Source organism: Pelodiscus sinensis, chromosome 29, assembly GCF_052426305.1.
Source record: "Pelodiscus sinensis isolate ZL-2025 chromosome 29, ASM5242630v1, whole genome shotgun sequence".
Taxonomy (NCBI): domain Eukaryota; kingdom Metazoa; phylum Chordata; order Testudines; family Trionychidae; genus Pelodiscus; species Pelodiscus sinensis.
The window spans coordinates 7484065-7501989 of NC_143080.1; the positions used below are offsets into that span (position 1 = coordinate 7484065).

General features: G+C 51.3%; 1 protein-coding gene across 1 annotated transcript; it reads right to left on the reverse strand.

Annotated features, from left to right (window-relative positions):
- Nucleotides 1–5390: 5390 nt before the first annotated feature.
- AARSD1 (alanyl-tRNA synthetase domain containing 1) lies at nt 5391–16338 on the reverse strand. The gene is made up of 12 exons (XM_075911519.2): nt 16180–16338; nt 15957–16082; nt 15479–15638; nt 14759–14816; nt 14246–14402; nt 13997–14113; nt 12489–12619; nt 12242–12308; nt 7440–7531; nt 6675–6729; nt 6171–6265; nt 5391–5624 (listed from the first exon to the last, which is right to left on the reverse strand). The coding sequence occupies exons 1-12, from the start codon at nt 16216–16218 to the stop codon at nt 5489–5491; spliced, it is 1233 nt and encodes a 410-aa protein (XP_075767634.1). The 5' UTR covers nt 16219–16338; the 3' UTR covers nt 5391–5488.
- Nucleotides 16339–17925: the final 1587 nt, after the last annotated feature.

Here is a 17925-nt window from a genome sequence, read left to right on the forward strand (position 1 = left end):
GTTCTTTTTTTTCCCTGATTTTAAAAGAAATGAAAACACTTTCGTGGGCCCCTAAAAGTATCGTGGGCCCTAGGCACTGCGCCTACTGTGCCTAATGGATAAGTTGGCCCTGTGTGTGAGCTGCTGGGGCTGGCCCAGCTGTGTGGTGCACAGGGACAGGAGCTAGCTGTGAAATGCCTTTGGGAATAAAATGAGAAACTTGCCCTCAGCCTTTCCTGCCCTCAGGCCACCTCTGCTCAGTGTCCCTGTGGGGCCTCCCAGCACCCTGCAAGGCAAGTCATAGGAATGGCCGGAGTGATGGTCCAGCCAGCTCCATGCCCTGTCTCTAACAGGGGCCGGATGCTGTGTGGGGACAAAGGGGCCAGGGCAGTTATCCAGCCAGTCTGGCTGCGAGGGGAACATACTAGAACTGTGGTTCTGAGCCAGGGACACAGGTACTCCGGCATTACACACAGGCCTTCCGGGGCGACGGCAACTCACCTAGAGCAGTGTTTCTCAACTTTTTTATAAAGTGCCACTTTTAAAAAAATGTACCCCCAGTACCTACAGTTTTCAGATACACAATTTTTTTTTTCAATGCAACACATTTGTTTAAACAACTTAATCGTAGCTGGGTGGGAGATGACATTTTTGGGTGTAAAAAGTACAAAAATAATAAAGCGCTGTAAAACTTAAAACAAAAATTCCGTTTTCTCCAAATTTCAGTTGTGTGGACGTACCCCCAAGATTTCTCTCGAGTACCCCTAAGGGTACTCGTACCAGTGGTTGAGAAACACTGATCTAGAGACTTACCTGATTTCACCGCAGGCTACATACCCCACGCACGAGCGAAGTCAGTACAAACTAACTAACGTTTCACCCAGACAAGGACTAGTTTGTACTGCTCTGCATACTATACGCGGCAAGGCAAGTACACCCTTTCTGTCTCATCTGGTTTCATTTGATCTCTAGATGGTAAAAATGAGAAAATCAGCCATCGGTCAGCAATAGTCTTGTGGTAACAATTGTGAATTTTGAGGTCTGCTGTTGTCACCAAGCAGTTCCTGAGGAGAAACTTGGGGGCACGCCACACAAACCCGATGCCTGAAAGGGGGACAGGACTCTGGCAAGGATAAGAGCTGCTGTTCTAGAAGGCAGGGACTGAGGGGGAGCAGCAGGGGTTGCAGGGAAGGGAGGAGCAGCCTGAGGCCTGCACCCTGCTCTAGGGAGTTTAGTTGAGGTGAATGCTGAGGACGGAAGCGGCTCAGAGCTGGGCGGCAGACACTGGCGTGGAGGAAGGGGAGCTGTCACTGTGTGCAACCTGCCCCGGGCTGGCTCAGCCTTCCCCACTCTAGGCATCCTCCTTGCTCAGCTCTCTGCTTGCAGGGCTCAGGTTTCCGTTTTGGGCCCAGAACAACTGGGGGATTTGTCTCCCGCTTTCTACTACAGGCCCAATACAGGGCCCCTGCATTCCGACCAGCCGTTCTCTGCAGAGGGTAAGGCCTTGACCGAGAGATCGAGGAGCCCTTCCATTCTAGCCCCGTTCCCTGGTACAGGGGCAGTTCTCTGCTCCCCTGGCGCAGGTCAGGAGTCAGCGCAGGTGGCTGGATTTAGCGGCGCGTTCAACAGCAGGGGATGTTCCAGCAGCGAGGGTCTGTATGGGGAGTGGGGCGCTGACTTGGGGCGTTTGGGTTTGAAACCCGAATGTCCGCTCCAAGAGGCGCTAACCTGCTGCCAGAGGTGCAAGCTGAGAGCACGTGCAGCGGGGCCAGAGCCGGGTGTTTGACCACGCAGACAGAGCCATTAGAAATGTCGACTGCTGTTAGAGAGGCAGTCACTGCAGGGGTGTAAGAAATGATAAGAACATCAGAACGGCCAGACTGGGTCAGACTGTGACAGGGCGCCTGCCCTGCACTGGCCCTTTTAAGACCAGGACTCAGGCCCTGAGCCAGGGCTAGAAAGAAAGGCCAGCTGGAGCGGTTTGGGGCCAGTGAGAGCCCAGCTGGCAACTATCTAGGGCAGCACAATTGGCTTGTGGAAGCCAGCTGAACCCATTAGGGGAATGAGAGCCCAGCTGGCAGATATATATAGAGAAGCACAGGTTGCTTGGGGGGAAAAGTCAGTGGAGGGCTGACTGCAGAGCAAGCAGGAGCTCCTTGGAGGGAGACAGCTGAAGGAGACTGCCTGCTGAGGGGATGCTGGCCTGGAGATCGCAGCCAGCTGGACAAGTCCAGGAGAAGGAAGCCCGGGGATCCAGGTAGGAAGTGGCCCAGGGCAGGAGCGGGAGCCGCCCCTCCTGGCCCGAGAACCTCGGTGCGTTTCGGCTGGATGGCCCCGCCGAGGGAGTGACCCGTTACCTGGTCGCTCACAGAGCCCTGGGCTGGGACCCGGTGGAGTAGGGTGGACCCGGGTCCCCCTACCTGGGGTGCGCCCTGCTACAACAGTTATAAACTGCTTTGTGGACTTGGCCTTGCTTAAAGGGCCAGTTATATACTGCTGTGTGCCTATGATGAGCAACCCATACAGACTGCAACTTGTCCTGAGAGGGGCTATATGAGGACAGTCAAGGGGCACTGAGGCACACTGGGGGTGTCCACCCCCTTACACAGACCAAAGATCCATCTAGCCCAGTGTCCTGTCTGCCCAGAGTGGCCAATACCAGGTGCCCTAAAGGGAATGAACAGAATAGGAAATCATCATGTGATCCCTCCCGCCACCCATTTCTAGCCTCTGACAGAGACCAGGGACACCATTCCTACCAAGCCTGACTAACAGCCATTGATGGACCTAACCTTTATGAATTTATCTAGTTCTATTTTGAACCCTGTTAAAGTCCTGGCTCCACAACATCCTCTGGCAAGGAGTTCCACAGGTTGACTGTGTGTTGCATGAAGAAATGCTTCCTTTTTGTTTTAAACAAGTATGAATGTCATGTGGTGATCCCTAGTTCTTATGTTATAGGAACAAGTAAATAACTTTTCCTTGTTCATTTTCTCCACACCAGTCATTTGATAGGCCTCTATCATATCCCCTCGCTTAGTCTCCTCTTTGCTAAGCTGAAAAGTCCCAGTCTTTTTTCTCTCTCTTCATATGGCACCCGTTCTGAACCCTTAATCATTTTGGTTGCCCTTTTCTGAAGCTTTTCCAGTGTCAATTGTTCTTTTTTGAGATGAAGTGACCACATCTGTGCATAGTATTTAAGATGTGGGCGCACCATGGTTTTATATAGAGGCAATAAGATGTTTTCTGTCTTATTTTCTATCCCCTTTTTAATGATTCCTAACATTGTTTGCTTTCTTGACTGCCGCTGCACATTGACTGGGTGTTTTCAGAGAACTATCCAGTGACTCCAAGATCTCCCGAGTGGTTGTAGCTAGGATGAAAGTCACAGCCAGCAGGAACAATGTGCACTGAAGAGATGTCCCCAAGACAGAGCTGCCAGCCAGCAGCTTCGATTAACACTGCAAATGCTGGTACATGCCAATATGCCGGCCAGCTGAACAGATCTTTAGCCTCTGTGCACCTGCAGCAAGCAAAGGGTCACGTCACTTGTGAATGCCTATGATCCCGGATAGGCTCGTGATCACCCTGGCAGGAGCAGCTGCAATCCCTGTTTGTCAGCATGGCGCAAGCTGTTGCTTCACCATTTCAAGGTGACGCCAGGCTCCCAGAGACTTTCTGCAGCCACGGTTTGACAAACACTTGCGTCAGGTTAGTGACCGGCCAGTGGTAGGCTGGCAGAAGGAGCTGCTGAGCTCAGAGGATAGACACGGCACGTGGAGACAGGACAGACACCACACCGTACAGTAGCCAGCACCATCCAGCAGCGGCGTCAGAACATCAAGAAAGAACGGAGGCCGTCAGGAACGTCTTGCATGAGGCCGGGATCTAGGACATGGCTTCCTACAGGAAAATTCCTCTTTGCTGTATCAGCATCAGCCTTCTTCAGCTGGCTGGTTCCAGCTAGAGTTGTTAAATATTGATTAATTTAATAGTCAATTAACCTCAGGAATTCTTATCAGTTACTCGATTATTCTATAGTCCCCAGGGATAGGGCTGGCAGCCAGTGTGCTCCGGCCTCACTCCTGAGGAGCCACCTGCCACGCCATGCTGCTGCCTCTGTATCAGAGGCAGCAGCACGAGGTGCCATGAGGGAGCTGGTCAGGGAGGAGAGCCAGTTTAAAAATCAGCTCCCCTCGCCGACCGGCTGCCTGTCACCCTGCGCTGCTGCCTCTGAGGCAGAAGTGCGGGATGGCAGCAGCCCCTATCCAGGGGGAGGCAGGGCTGAGTTCCTGGACTTGGCGTGAGCCAGAACTGAGCCGGGCTGCCCACCCACCTGGCTCCCAATACACTTTAAATGCAGAGCTGCAGCGGGATAGGTCCTGGTGGAAGTTTTCTTTTCCTTTTGTGAGTTGGCTGGGGGTCTGGACAGTAGCTAGGGCTGGAGGCTGACTGGACAGGTCTCATCTTTGCCCAGGCTGGTCAGGGAGGTTGCCAGGTAACAGGTGGCCACACAGCAGCTTACCTGGGCCTAATTTTTCAACCGCTTCACTGGGCCCGGCCAGGAGGAATGTACTGGTGAGGGGATGTGTGCAGTCTCTAGCATTAACCTATAAGCTTTTGCTTATCGGTTTATCAACTACACTATTACATCCCTAGTTCCAGCTCCGTGTGGCTGAGCCTAGCGTGAGTCACTCTCAAGTGTGGATCCCAACACACCTTTGATTCCTGCCCTGACCCTTCCTCCCCCACCCCCTCCCAGGCTTCCTGTTGCCCTGGTTACAGTGAAAATGGCTTGGCCATGCTGAATGATGATGCAACATCTCAAGTCTCTCACTCCTGCAGCTGTGTCCCTCATCAGGAGGGCAGCGCCCAGGAGCCAAATAGAGACCCCTTGGCTCATCGTTACAGGGAAAAACACCAAGGGAGCGCCTCCTTCCCAGATTCTGCCCAAGCACATTGTACTGGCCCCAGGAACGAGGAAGAAACCCACTCACACGGCTGCCACTGCCTGCTGCTCTCCAAGGGTGGTACCAGTGGCCATCACTGGTAAAGGCCGCAAAAGCCAGATGTTCCCTAGGTTTGCAGGAGGGATGGGCAAAGAAGCTTTGCCTGGCACAGTGGGCCCCAGCCCTGGCTAAGAACGTCAGCGCCAGGAAGTGTCTAGTTCACAAAGCTATTTGTGCCATTTAGCTGGAGAAAGTTTGCCACATGGCCAGGCCAAAGAGAAACACAGGGCATTGGGCCCCCCCCCCGTCCAAATTCACCCACACCCCTTGCTCGTCCCCTGTCCCAAACACTCCCCCCCACACACACCTGGGCACCCCCTAGAGCCACAGGACCTGGCCTGAGGACATCAGAGCCCAGGCGGCTTGATGGTCAGGGCTCTGCATGCGCACATACACGCATCATTCTCAGAACACAACTTTTATTGGTCTAGAGGGAGTCGGCAAGTGACCCTGTCACCAATGAGCAGCAGATGGGGAACTCCTAGCTTGAGGGCGGGTCCTTACTCCTCGAGGCTCTGGTGGCCAAGGAAGTCCTGGAGCAGGGCCTGCACCTCGGCTCGCCTGCTCATCCTGGTCGCCTTGCCTTGGAAGCGACCCCGTTTCCCGGCTCCTTTCCCTTCCAGCAGCTCCGCCACTCTATAAAAGAAGAGATTCACACGCTGCAGGGCTGGGTGTGCTCGCACTCAGCCCCAAACGGGGCACGCCAGTAGGGCAGAGGAGGGAAATGGCTCGTCTGCTCTCGCACCGGCTCTGCCTCGACATTGAGCCAGATGCCAGTGAAAATCAATTCTCTGATCAAAGCAGCCACAACTCCACTTCCCTTCCTTAATAACAACAGTAGCGTAGCCGGTGTGTATCACACTGGCCTGCTCCTTTAAGGGCCAGGGAGCCCTGCTCGCTTATCAGGGGTGGACAGATCTTGGCAGCAGGAAAGGGGGCTGGAGACTAACAGACGGGGTGAGGGGAAGCAGCAGGAAGCCCCAGGAGAAGGAACGTTCCAGGTGGGATGCCCTGAGAGCCCCTGCTGGACTGAAATCTCCTGGTGGAAGTTTTCTTTTCCTTTTGTGAGTTGGCTGGGGGTCTGGACAGTAGCTAGGTCTGGAGGCTGACTGGACAGGTCTCATCATTGCCCAGGCTGGTCAGGGAGGTTGCCAGGTAACAGGTGGCCACACAGCAGCTTACCTGGGGCCTAATTTTTCAACTGCTTCACTGGGCCCGGCCAGCAGGAAGAGCCCAGCTGCCTTCTCGTCTCCCACGGTCAGGAAGAGCAGGGTGTCCTGTGAAGAGAGATGGATGCTGATGCAGAACAGTGCTGCACCCCTTGTTTGAGCAGCGGGGAGGGGAGTCCCATGCGTGAGTGAGAACACCCCTCTTCTTTGTAGCACATGGGTTACTGGAGGGGAGGCTGTTTAGGGCACACATTTTGAGAGAGAGAGAGAGACACACACACACACACACACACACACACACGGAAGGCCATCGCCATGGAAACGAGCTCCCATCTCTCTGGGACAAGCAGGGTCCCTCCAGATCCCTGGGGTGCCCTGATGTGGACAACAGCTTAGGCCACAACATCCTGTAGCTAACGAGGCCTTTGTTTGCCAGACAGTGCGTTGTGAGGGTTGATAAAGGGTGGGGAGAGGCAAGGTGCCAGCTAGGAGCGAGGCCAAGCCAGAGCGTGCTAACCTCTGTCCCGATCTCGTTGGCGATGATATTCATGAACTCCGAGTCCCCATCTTTCCTGTGAAGAGTAAAAAGTATTTCTGACTATTTGGTGTCCAGGCACAGAGACTCCAGTCATGCCTCTGGTGTTGGCGGCCTTTGGGCCTAAACTTCCGAAATCAAACGCCCCACGCTAACCAGCATGGTCTGGCTGGGCTTTAGGCTGATTCTGAGAATCAAATTTCCCACTGGCTTCTTCTCAAACACTGTCAAGGAAGCTGGAACCCAGGCCCTCTATGAGCGCCTCACTTTGTGCCAGACTCAGGGCTTGGGCCATTCCTTATTAGGACAGCGATTAGCAATTTATCTAGCAATCCCTTCTATGTTTCTCACCCACAAATGATTCATTATTAAAGTGTTTCCTCAGTAACCAATGGAGCACTACCATTTTTTTTTTTTGACGCTCTCACCAGCAGGGTGGGCTCATCAGACATATTTACTGCTTGGCTCTAAGACCAGCGGAGTTCAGCAACTGAAATTCAGCCCAGTTAGACTTTGAGTCCTTGCAACAGATCAACGCAGTTAGTTTAATATTTTGTTTCCTTAGTTTATGTTCTCCCTTCAAGAATGTCTGGATTTATGAATCTGTGTTATAAACAGCCTTGAATGCACAGCAGCTGCCGTGGGACATTGCTGGCCTGTGTTTATAGAGGAGGTCGGACAAGGCGATCACGATACTCCGTTCTGGCCCCAGGGCCTGTGATCCCAACCCCGGATCTCTGCCTTTACCTGTGTAACACAAACACTCGGCCTCGGCCTGGATTGCTTTTGAAGTTCTGGGCTGTCAAAACGGCGAGGTCTCTAAGCAAGTTCAAGTTGTTCTGCAAGGAAAGGAAACCCCATGTTGCAGACAGAGGGTATGTCTACAGTACAGAGAACATAAGAACGGCCGTACTGGGTCAGACCAAAGGTCCATCTAGCCCAGTATCCTGTCTGCCAACAGTGGCCAGCACCAGGTGCCCCAGAGAGGGTGGACCGAAGACAATGATCAAGCGATCTGTCTCCTGCCATCCCTCTCCAGCCTCTGAGACAGAGGCCAAGGACACCATTTTATCCCCTGGCTAATAGCCTTTTATGGACCTAACCTCCATGAAATTATCTAGCTTCTCTTTAAACTCTATTATAGTCCTAGCCTTCACAGCCTCCTCTGGCAAGGAGTTCCACAGGTTGACTACACGCTGTGTGAAGAAGAACTTTCTTTTATTAGTTTTAAACCTGCTACCCATTAATTTCATTTGGTGTCCTCTAGTTCTTCTATTTAGGGAACTAATAAATAACTTTTCTTTATCAGCCCTCTCCACACCACTCATGATTTTATATACCTCTATCATATCCCCCCTCAGTCTCCTCTTTCCTAAACTGAAAAGTCCCAGTCGCTTTAACCTCTCCTTATATGGGACCCGTTCCAAACCCCTAATCATTTTAATTGCCCTTTTCTGAACCCTTTCCAAGGCCAAAATATCTTTTTTGAGGTGAGGAGACCACATTTGTACACAGTATTCAAGATGTGGGCGTACCATAGTTTTATACAGGGGCAGTAAGATATTCTGGGTCTTATTTTCTATCCCTTTCCTAATAATTCCTAGCATCCTATTTGCCTTTTTGACCGCTGCTGCACACTGTGTGGAAGTTTTCAGAGAACTCTCCACGATAACTCCAAGATCTCTTTCCTGATTTGTCGTAGCCAAATTAGCCCCCATCATACTGTACGTATAGTTGGGGTTATTTTTCCCGATGTGCATTACTTTACACTTATCCACATTAAATTTCATTTGCCATTTTGTTGCCCAATCACTCAGTTTGGTGAGATCTTCTTGGAGTCCCTCACAGTCTGCTTCTGTCTTGACTATCCTAAACAGTTTGGTATCATCTGCAAACTTTACTACCTCACTGCTTACCCCTTTCTCAGATCATTTATGAATAAGTTGAAAAGGATTGGTCCCAGGACTGACCCTTGGGACTGACCCCAGGACTGACCACTAGTTACCCCTCTCCAATCTGAAAATTTACCATTTATTCCTACCCTTTGTTTCCTGTCTTTTAACCAGTTCTCAATCCAAGAAAGGACCTTCCCTCTTATCCCATGGCCATGTAATTTACACAAGAGCCTTTGGTGAGGGACCTTGTCAAAGGCTTTCTGAAAATTCAAGTATACTATATCTACTGGATCCCCCTTGTCCGCATGTTTGTTAAACCCTTCAAAGAACTCTAACAGATTAGTAAGGCAGGATTTCCCTTTACAGAAACCATGTTGACTTTTGTCCAACAAATTATGTTCTTCTACATGCTTCACAATTTTATTCTTTACTATTGTTTCGACTAATTTGCCCGGTACTGAAGTTAGACTTACCGGTCTGTAATTGCCAGGATCGCCTCTAGAGCCCTTTTTAAATATTGGTGTCACATTGGCTACCTTCCAGTCATTAGGTATGGAAGCCAATTTAAAGGATAGGTTAGAAGCCACAGATGATAACTCAGCAATTTCCCATTTGAGTTCTTTTAGAACCCTTGGATGAATGCCATCCGGTCCCGGAGATTTGTTAACATTAAGTTTATCTATTTGTTCCAAAACCTCCTCTAATGACACTTCAATCCGGGACAGTTCCTCAGATTCATCACCCACAAAGGACGGTGCAGATTCAGGAATCTCCCCAACATCCTCAGCCGTGAAGACTGAAGCAAAGAAATCATTTAGTTTCTCCGCAATGGCTTTATTGTCCTTGATTGCTCCTTTTATAGCTCGATCATCTAGGGGACCCACAGGTTTTTTAGCAGGCTTCCTGCTTCTAATGTACTTAAAAAACATTTTGTTATTTCTTTTTGAGTTTTAGGCTAGCTGTTCCTCAAAATCTTTTTTTGCTTTTCTTATTACATTTTTACACTTGATTTGACAGTGTTTATGTTCCTTTCTATTTATCTCACTAGGATTGGACTTCCACTTCTTAAAAGATAACTTTTTGTCCCTCACTGCTTCTTTTACATGGTGGTTAAGCCACGGTGACTCTCTTTTAGGTCTCTTGCTATGTTTTTTAATTTGGGGTATACATTTAAGTTGGGCCTCTATTATGGTGTCTTTAAAAAGTTTCCATGCCGCTTTCAGGGATTTGGCTCTAGTCACTGTGCCTTTTAACTTCTGTTTAACTAACCTCCTTATTTTTGTGTAATTCCCCTTTTTGAAATTAAATGCCAGGGTGCTGGACTGCTGAGGTGTTCTTCCCACCACAGGAATGTTGAATGTTATTATATTATAGTCACTATTCCCAAGCGGTACTGTAACAGTTATTTCCTGGACCTGATCCTGCGCTCCACTCAGGACTAAATCGAGAATTACCTCTCCCCTTGTGGGTTTTTGCACCAGTTGTTCCAAGAAGCAGTCATTTAAGCCATTGAGAAATTTTATCTCTGCTTCTCTTCCTGAGGTAACATGTATCCAGTAAATATGGGGGTAATTAAAATCCCCCATTATTATAGAGTTCTTTATTTTGGTAGCCTCTCTAATCTCCCTTAGCATTTCAATGTCAGTATCGCTGTCCTGGTCAGGTGGTCGGTAATATATCCCTACTGCTAATTTCTTATTATTGGAGCATGGAATTACTATCCATAGCGATTCTATTGAACATGTTGATTCACTTAATATTTTTATTTCGTTTGATTCTACATTATCTTTCACATACAGTGCCACTCCGCCACCCACCCAGCCTGCTCTATCCTTTCGATATATTTTATATCCCGGTATGATTGTGTCCCACAGATTTTCCTCATTCCACCAGGTTTCAGTGATGCCTATTATGTCAATCTCCTCATTTAATACGAGGTACTCTAGTTCACCCATCTTATTAGTCAGACTCCTAGCATTTGTGTACAAGCACTTTAAAAATTTGCCACTGCTTATTTGTCTGCCCTTCCCTGGTGCATTGGATTCCTTTGTATGCGGTTGTGTGTTTGCTGTGGCCTATGGTTTGCCCTCTCCCCTCCTCTCTTTCTGACTACAGCTTAGAGAATCTCTATCAATGGATTCTCCTCTAAGAGAGGTCTCCCTCCGATTTACGTGCCTTTTTAATGTTTAGTGCCAGCAGTCTGGTTCCACCCTGGTTTAGGTGGAGCCCGTCCTTCCTGTATAGGCTCCCCCTCTCCCAAAAGTGTCCCCAGTTCCTAATAAATCTAAACCCCTCTTCCCTACACCATCATCTCATCCACACATTGAGACTCTGAAGCTCCGCCTGCCTACCTGGCCCTGTGCGTGAAACTGGAAGCATTTCTGAGAATGCCACCATAGAGGTCCTGGATTTCAGTCTCTTTCCTAGCAGCCTAAATTTGGCCTCCAGGACATCTCTCCTACCCTTCCCTACGTCATTGGTACCTACATGTACCACGACCACCGGCTCCTCCCCAGCACTACACATAAGTCTATCTAGATGCCTCGAGAGATCCGCAACCTTCGCACCAGGCAGGCAAGTGACCATACGGTTCTCCCGGTCATCACAAACCCAACTATCTAACGATCGAATCACCCACTAACACCTGCCTCTTCCTAACAACTGGCATCCCCTCCTCCTCAGAGGTATCCTCAGTGCAAGAGGATACCGCAACATCCTCTGGGAGGAGGGTCCCAACTACGGGATGGTTTCCCTCTGCTCCCATTGAATGCTCTGTTCCCCTGAGACTTTCATCCTCCTTAAGAGCACTGGGGCTCTCAGACTGGAGGTGGGACAGTACTACAGTGTCCTGGAAAGTCTCATCAACATAGCTCTCTACCTCCCTTAGCTCCTCTAGTTCAGCCACCCTGGCCTCCAAAGCCCGAACTCGGTCTCTGAGGGTCAGGAGCTCCTTGCAACAGGTGCACACATATGCCACCCGCCCACAGGGCAGGTAATCATACATGTTACACTCGACACAATAAACAGGATAGCCCCCACTCTGCTGCTGGGCTTCTGTCTCCATTTTTCTAATGAATAAATTTAAGTGTAAACTGGGATTCTTTTTAAACCTTTTAAAAGAGGTTTTTTGTTTGTTTGTTTTTTTTTCAGAAAAACACTTCAATTACATCCACACGAAAGCCTTTTTCTGAAAGAGCTCTTTCGGAAAAAGGCGTGTGTGGACGGGGAAGAGGGAGTTCTTTTGCAAGAAGAGGAAAGAGGAAAAAGCATAGCTGCCCTGTTGGCCGTTCCGACCATAGTAATCACAGCCGACAAGCAAGATAGTGTCCGCACAGAATGGACGCTATCTTTCGAAAAAGCAGATCGCTTTTTCGATGTGCTTTTGCAGTGTGATCTCTTCCAGAAAAGCTTCTTCTGAAAGAAGCCTGTAGTCTAGACATAGCCAGGATGTCAGTGTGAGGATGGGATGGAGTCTGGAATGGCCTTTCCTGAGACAGACAGAGTCACAATTTTCACAACCTCTGGGATCCACTCAAGAGAGATTCTAACTCTCAATTCTCATTAAATAAGCTCATTCAGAGCACTCTTGTTATGACTATAGCTCAGACCCTGGATGGAAAGACGGCAGGGGCAGGTGCTGGGCCTCGGCTGTACCTTCTGAAGCAGCTTCACTGAATTCTGCAGCCTCTTCACAGCTTCCACATGCTCATCTGCACCGTTCCTGGAAAAACCAAGGCAGAGTTTGGGCCGTCAAGGTGCTGGCCAGAGAGTGTGCCGCCAATGAAGTGGCAGCAGACAACACTCTGCCAGACGCTAGAAATGCCCTTTCTAGGGTTACATGCTGTTCCTCTGTGTGAGAAAGAGAAGCAAGGCTCGGAGAAACAGAAGAATAGAGCATTACTTGAGCAGCGAGGTTAGTGCCTTCTCCGTGCTGTGACTTCGCTCCACGGATTTCAGTACGCGATTTCCTGCCAGGAAGACCAGGTTGGTTTTGTTCTTTTTCCCCTTTTCTGTGCCAAGGATCTTAATAACCTTAAGCAAAAAACAAACACCCTGATCAGAGGCACAATGGTGCATTACACACACACTGCTAGAGTTCCCATGAGACCATTTGTCGACTCTGTCTCCAAAATGAAATCCACTGAAATCAGCCTTCAGATATAGTCAAAAAATAGATGAGCTGCAGTTCATTAGCCATGTGTCAATGCTGTCTAAGATGCCTGGATGAGATACGTCACCCAGCCATCTACACCACAGTGTCCCACCCCACAGTGTACCAAGCATATGAACTATAAGGGAAGGGTCATTTGACTTAGTAAGCTGACTGAAGGACACCGAAACCCAGAGGCAGCTCTGGGATTGTGTTTCATCCAGGGGCAGCCCCTGGATATAGGCTGACTTGGCCATCGCCTAGGGCGCCGCCTTCAACGGTACCCGATGATGACATCACAGGGCGCCTGATGATGATGTCACCCCATTGACAGCCGTGCAGGCGGGGGTGCTGATTGCGCGTTTCGCCTGGGGCGCCAGCTGCCACAGCCCGCCTTGGGCCGCTCTTGGTTTCATATAATTCTGCATGAGGGTCACTAGGGAATTCTCACTGAAGTGTCTCCAGCACAGGTTTCAAAAACGGATCGGCAGAAAATATGCAAATGAGTGACTCATGCAAATGAGTCCCTCATTAGCATATTTTCTGCAGCAAAAACTGGCAGTGTAGACACAGCCTTAGAGACTAACAAAACATGTTGATGGTATCATGAGCTTTTGTGGGCACAACCCACTTCTTCAGATGAATGGAGTTTAAGGGGTCGATCCAGTTTTCAAATAAATAGCACAAAGTGGAAAGAGGGGGGGAGGAAAAAGAAGAAAGAAAAGGGGAAAGAAATTGTCAATTAGAGCGTCCATGCTAAACGAAGCTGATAAGAATACTTAGTACCCATTTTAAGTACCCATTGTTTGCTTTATGTCATTAGGATGTGGAATGTAGCGGCCCATCCAGTTAAGGTCTTTGTTTAGACTTCTGTTGTAGGAATCACACTTGTAAACGAAATTAAGCTCTGTAGTTTTCCTCCTCAGCTGGCTCTTGAAATTGGTTTGAGATAATATGGTGACTTTGAGATCCATTAATGAGTGCCCAGGCAAGTTACACAGTGTTCCGTGGCCACACCTCTCTCCATGTAGGGGACAGCAGTCTCTGCTAAGTCCTAGGCTGAAGGCATCAAGGGAGCACAAGGTGTGGGGCTTTGTCCCGCCATGCTCACTCTGGCTTGCAATTGGGATTCTCTGTCCAACAGGGACAACATGCAGAGGGACCATAAATCCTGCAGATCCAGGGACTCCTACGGTACCAGCTGATCTACAGGCTGATGCCTGAAAACTGAAGGCGCTGAAGCAGGGCACCACCCTTACCTGCAGGTCACTTAAGTTGGAGACATGAGTCCCGCAGCACATGTTGTCGTCTATGCCCTCGATGCTTATGATACGCACTGGCCCTGTGTGGTCATCCGGCAAGCCGCGGCTTCTCACCTAGCAAGAGAACCAGAGAGGCAAGCACAGCAACTCGCACCCCTGGGATTAAAAGAAGACTGAGTGGCAAATTCCCCTTTGCCCCACGTGGCTCTGGAATGAATTTTGTCTGCACTCTCCGTTTCTACTCACTGTCTCAATCTCTGGGTCATCCTCGGAGTGCTCCTTCACTACCACAGGAATATGGGCCCTGATTTTCTCATTCACATTCTTCTCCAGGGCTGCCACCTGTTCTGCTGTCACCGAGGGCGTGTCCAGTTCAATGAGAGTGCGCTGATGGCCTAGTTCCCTGCAAGGCCCCCACACATCAAATATGCCCGCCAGTACAAGGAAGAAGACAAGCTCAAAAGTCCCTCCAGGCAGCACTCAGCATGGTGCCCCGCATGCGCTCCCTGTTGCTTACATAGCACCAGCTGTGTGCTTTGTTCCTGAGAGACAGGAACAGAGAGGCAGAGCAATGTTCCACACAGCTTCTCTCCAGCACGGTCACTTTTCCCAAGCCCTCTGCAGCCAAGGGGAATGTCTTTGCACACACCCCCACCTCGCCCGGGCATTAACCTACATTCGTCCCTCAGAACCCAGCGGGGTGGTACAAGCCAAACAAGTTGTAAGGGCTGAGTTAAAAGGAACTGTTTTCCTGCTCACCATGAAGTTGTTTTGAATCCAAACATCTGATCTGCGAGGGCAGTGATGAGGTGCTGCCCTGGAAGAGAAGTGCAAGCCATGGCAGTGAGTTTTTTAGTTTACTTTTACTGTTGATAGCTGCATACACATGCACACCACTTATGTCAAAGCCCAAGAGCAAGCATCCAGAGGACTACCCCCCCAGCCATCCCTGGAAACCTCCAAGGAATGTCGCCTGTTGAGAGTTCAAAGCAAGCAGCTCTGCTTCTCCAAGTCATCTAAAATTACTTATTTATTAACTAGGACAGTGTTTGTAGGGATACCACCCCCCTTCTCAAGAGTTCCAGAAAACCGTTCCCTACTACTGAAGAAAACTGAGTGGCCACTGGTCACACCACCCACAGAAGGAGTCGCGAACATTCAAAACCACTCTGGGCTCCTGGGCGACATGACACTCCTTTAACGAGCAAGTCTTGTCCTATCAGCATGGATAAACGCACGGCTCTGAGCACCCGAACACACCAGCGTGGGACCATATCTTAATGGGCACTAATAATCCTTCCCTTTTTGGCAGGTAGTTTGGTAACTGTACCCTGGGACAAGGTAAAGAGACCCCAACACGGATACCACGCTCCCATGGCCTATGGAAAGGCTCTGGGCACCTTCGCAACCCCACGTCCAACCAGCACTTGGTGCAAGGGGCTAATCGCAGGCAGGAGCCCGGTTTCCCAGGCGGGTCACCTGAGTGCTGCTGCATGTGGTCAAACCTCCGCTCCCAGTCCACGGTCAGCAGCACCTCACGGCCCGGCTCCAGCGGTGCCTGCACGAAGTGGAGAGCGGCGGGGCCCTGCCGGGTCACACGCAGCACCGGGATGTCCTCAATGAGCCCCCGGTCGTCGGGCTGCAGGGAGGAGTCTCTGATCACCGGCCAGCCCCGCCTACGCCCCGCCCCCTGGCCCCAGCCCCGCCTACGCCCCGCCCCCTGGCCCCAGCCCCGCCCCTGCCCACACCCCACCCCCTGCCCCGCCTACGCCCCGCCCCCTGGATCCAGCCCCACCCCTGCCCACCCCCGCCCCCTGCCCCCAGCCCCGCCTACGCCCCGCCCCCTAGTCCCAGCCTCGCCCCCGCCTACACCCCGCCCCCTGGACCCAGCCCCACCCCCGCCTCCTGGCCCCGCCCCCGTCTATGCCCCGCCCCCTAGACCCAGCCCCGCCCGTACCTGGCCCCCGCCCTCGGGGAAGAGAATCGTGTCCTCCAGCTCCACGTGGAAGCCCCGCAGCGGCGCCTTCGCGCTGCCCTCGGCCGGCAGCTCCGCGGGGCGGCAGGACGCGACCCTGGTGGTGAACTGCAAAGCGGGGGGGGGGGGGGGGTCACGCGTGGGAGCCTCGCGCCGCGCCCCCCGCGATCCCTCCCCCCTCCCCGCTCGCCGCGCGGCTCCGCACCTGCCGGGCCCAGCTGTCCCTCTGGCACTGGAACACCATCGCGGCAGCCGGCTGGCAGGCAGGGGAGTACGGCGAGCGGGAGGGGACACACACAGCCGGCGGATGCGGGCGGCGACGGCGAGCGGGAAGGGACACGCGGGCGGCGAATGCGCATTGCGGGTGGAGACAGCGAGCGCTTCCCTGTGCGGAGCAAGCTACCGCTAGGGGGCGGGGCTGTCGCCCTGTGCCTGTCTCCACCCAGCACGTGTTCTAAGCGTGCTTCTCCGTGTAGCCTATGGCCGCGGGACTGACCCACGAGTGTCCCGTCCCCCACGTGCCCCCTTCCCCCACCCACGAGTGTCCCGTCCCCCACGTGCCCCCTTCACCCACCCACGAGTGTCCCGTCCCCCACGAGCTCCCGTCCCCCACCCACGAGTGTCCCGTTCCCCACGAGTGTCCCGTCCCCCACGTGCCCCGGCCCCCGCCCACGAGTGTCCCGTCCCCCACGTGCCCCCTTCATCCACCCACGAGTGTCCCGTCCCCCACGTGCCCCCTTCACCCACCCACGAGTGTCCCGTCCCCCACGTGCTCCCGTCCCCCACCCACGAGTGTCCCGTCCCGCACATGCTCCCGTCCCCCACCCACGAGTGTCCCGTCCCGCACATGCTCCCGTCACCCACCCACAAGTGTCCCGTCCCCCACGTACCGCCTTTACCAACCCACAAATATCCTGTCCCCCATGTACTCCGTCACCCACCCACGAGTGTCCTGTCTCCCACGTGCCCCCTATCATCCACCCACGAGTGTCCCACCCCCACATACCCTCTGTCACCCACCTGTTAGAAAAGAAACAGGTGACCCCGGAGTGGATGGGGTAAACAGAACTGCTTTATTGCCCATGCACGTTTTCCTCGGACATTCAACACCACGTCCAAGTGGCGACAATTTGGCACCAATCACCAATCGGCCCTTTTGTCTATTTTAGTCCATTAATTCACATGTCTGTCACTACTTTTCCTAAAACCTTATTTAGTAATGTTAACTGCCATAAAATGAGCATTAGTAAGCAGGGGATGAATATTATTATACCTGCCCCTAATTACTATTTACAAATTTTTAAATTAAATTAACACTTTTCTATGCTACAAACTTTCCGAATCAGCAGGTTACAGAGATTACAAGAAAAGTAACCCTGAAATATTTATACAGTGTAGGCTACGTCTACACTGGCATGATTTTCCGGAAATGCTTTTAACGGAAAAGTTTTCCGTTAAAAGCATTTTCGGAAAAATCGCAATTTTTGCGGAAAAGCGTCCGTGGCCAATCTAGACGCAGTTTTCCGCAAAAAAGCCCCGATCGCCATTTTCGCGATCGGGGCTTTTTTGCGGAAAACAGTACTGTGCTGTCTACACTGGCCCTTTTGCGCAAAAGTCTTTTGGAAAAAGACTTTTGCCCGAACGGGAGCAGCATAGTATTTCCAGAAAAGCACTGATGATTTTACAGGAGATCGTCAGTACTTTTCCGGAAATTCAAGCGACCAGTGTAGACAGCTGGCAAGTTTTTCCGCAAAAGCAGATGATTTTGCGGAAAAACTTGCCAGTCTAGACAGCCCACCAGTAAAAGTAGATAAAAGACACAACAAAGAAGAGCAGCTGCATGCTTATCTATTTTTCTGGGCTGCAAATATGAAGGAAAAGAACATGTTCAAGGGTAATGCTTACTGAGGCTGACCTCCTTACCACTATCCCAGACCCCTATGCATTTTAC

What these genes read in the sequence shown, in the direction of transcription:
- AARSD1 (XM_075911519.2), bottom strand. Translation starts at nt 16,218, where the DNA reads ATGGTGTTCCAGTGCCAGAGGGACAGCTGGGCCCGGCAG. An exon ending in GGATTCAAAACAACTTCATG is followed by an intron (nt 14,403 to 14,758) that starts GTGAGCAGGAAA and finishes GGGGCCTTGCAG; the next exon opens with GGAACTAGGCCATCAGCGCA. An exon ending in GTTGAAAAATTAGGCCCCAG is followed by an intron (nt 5,625 to 6,170) that starts GTAAGCTGCTGT and finishes CTTCTTTTATAG; the next exon opens with AGTGGCGGAGCTGCTGGAAG.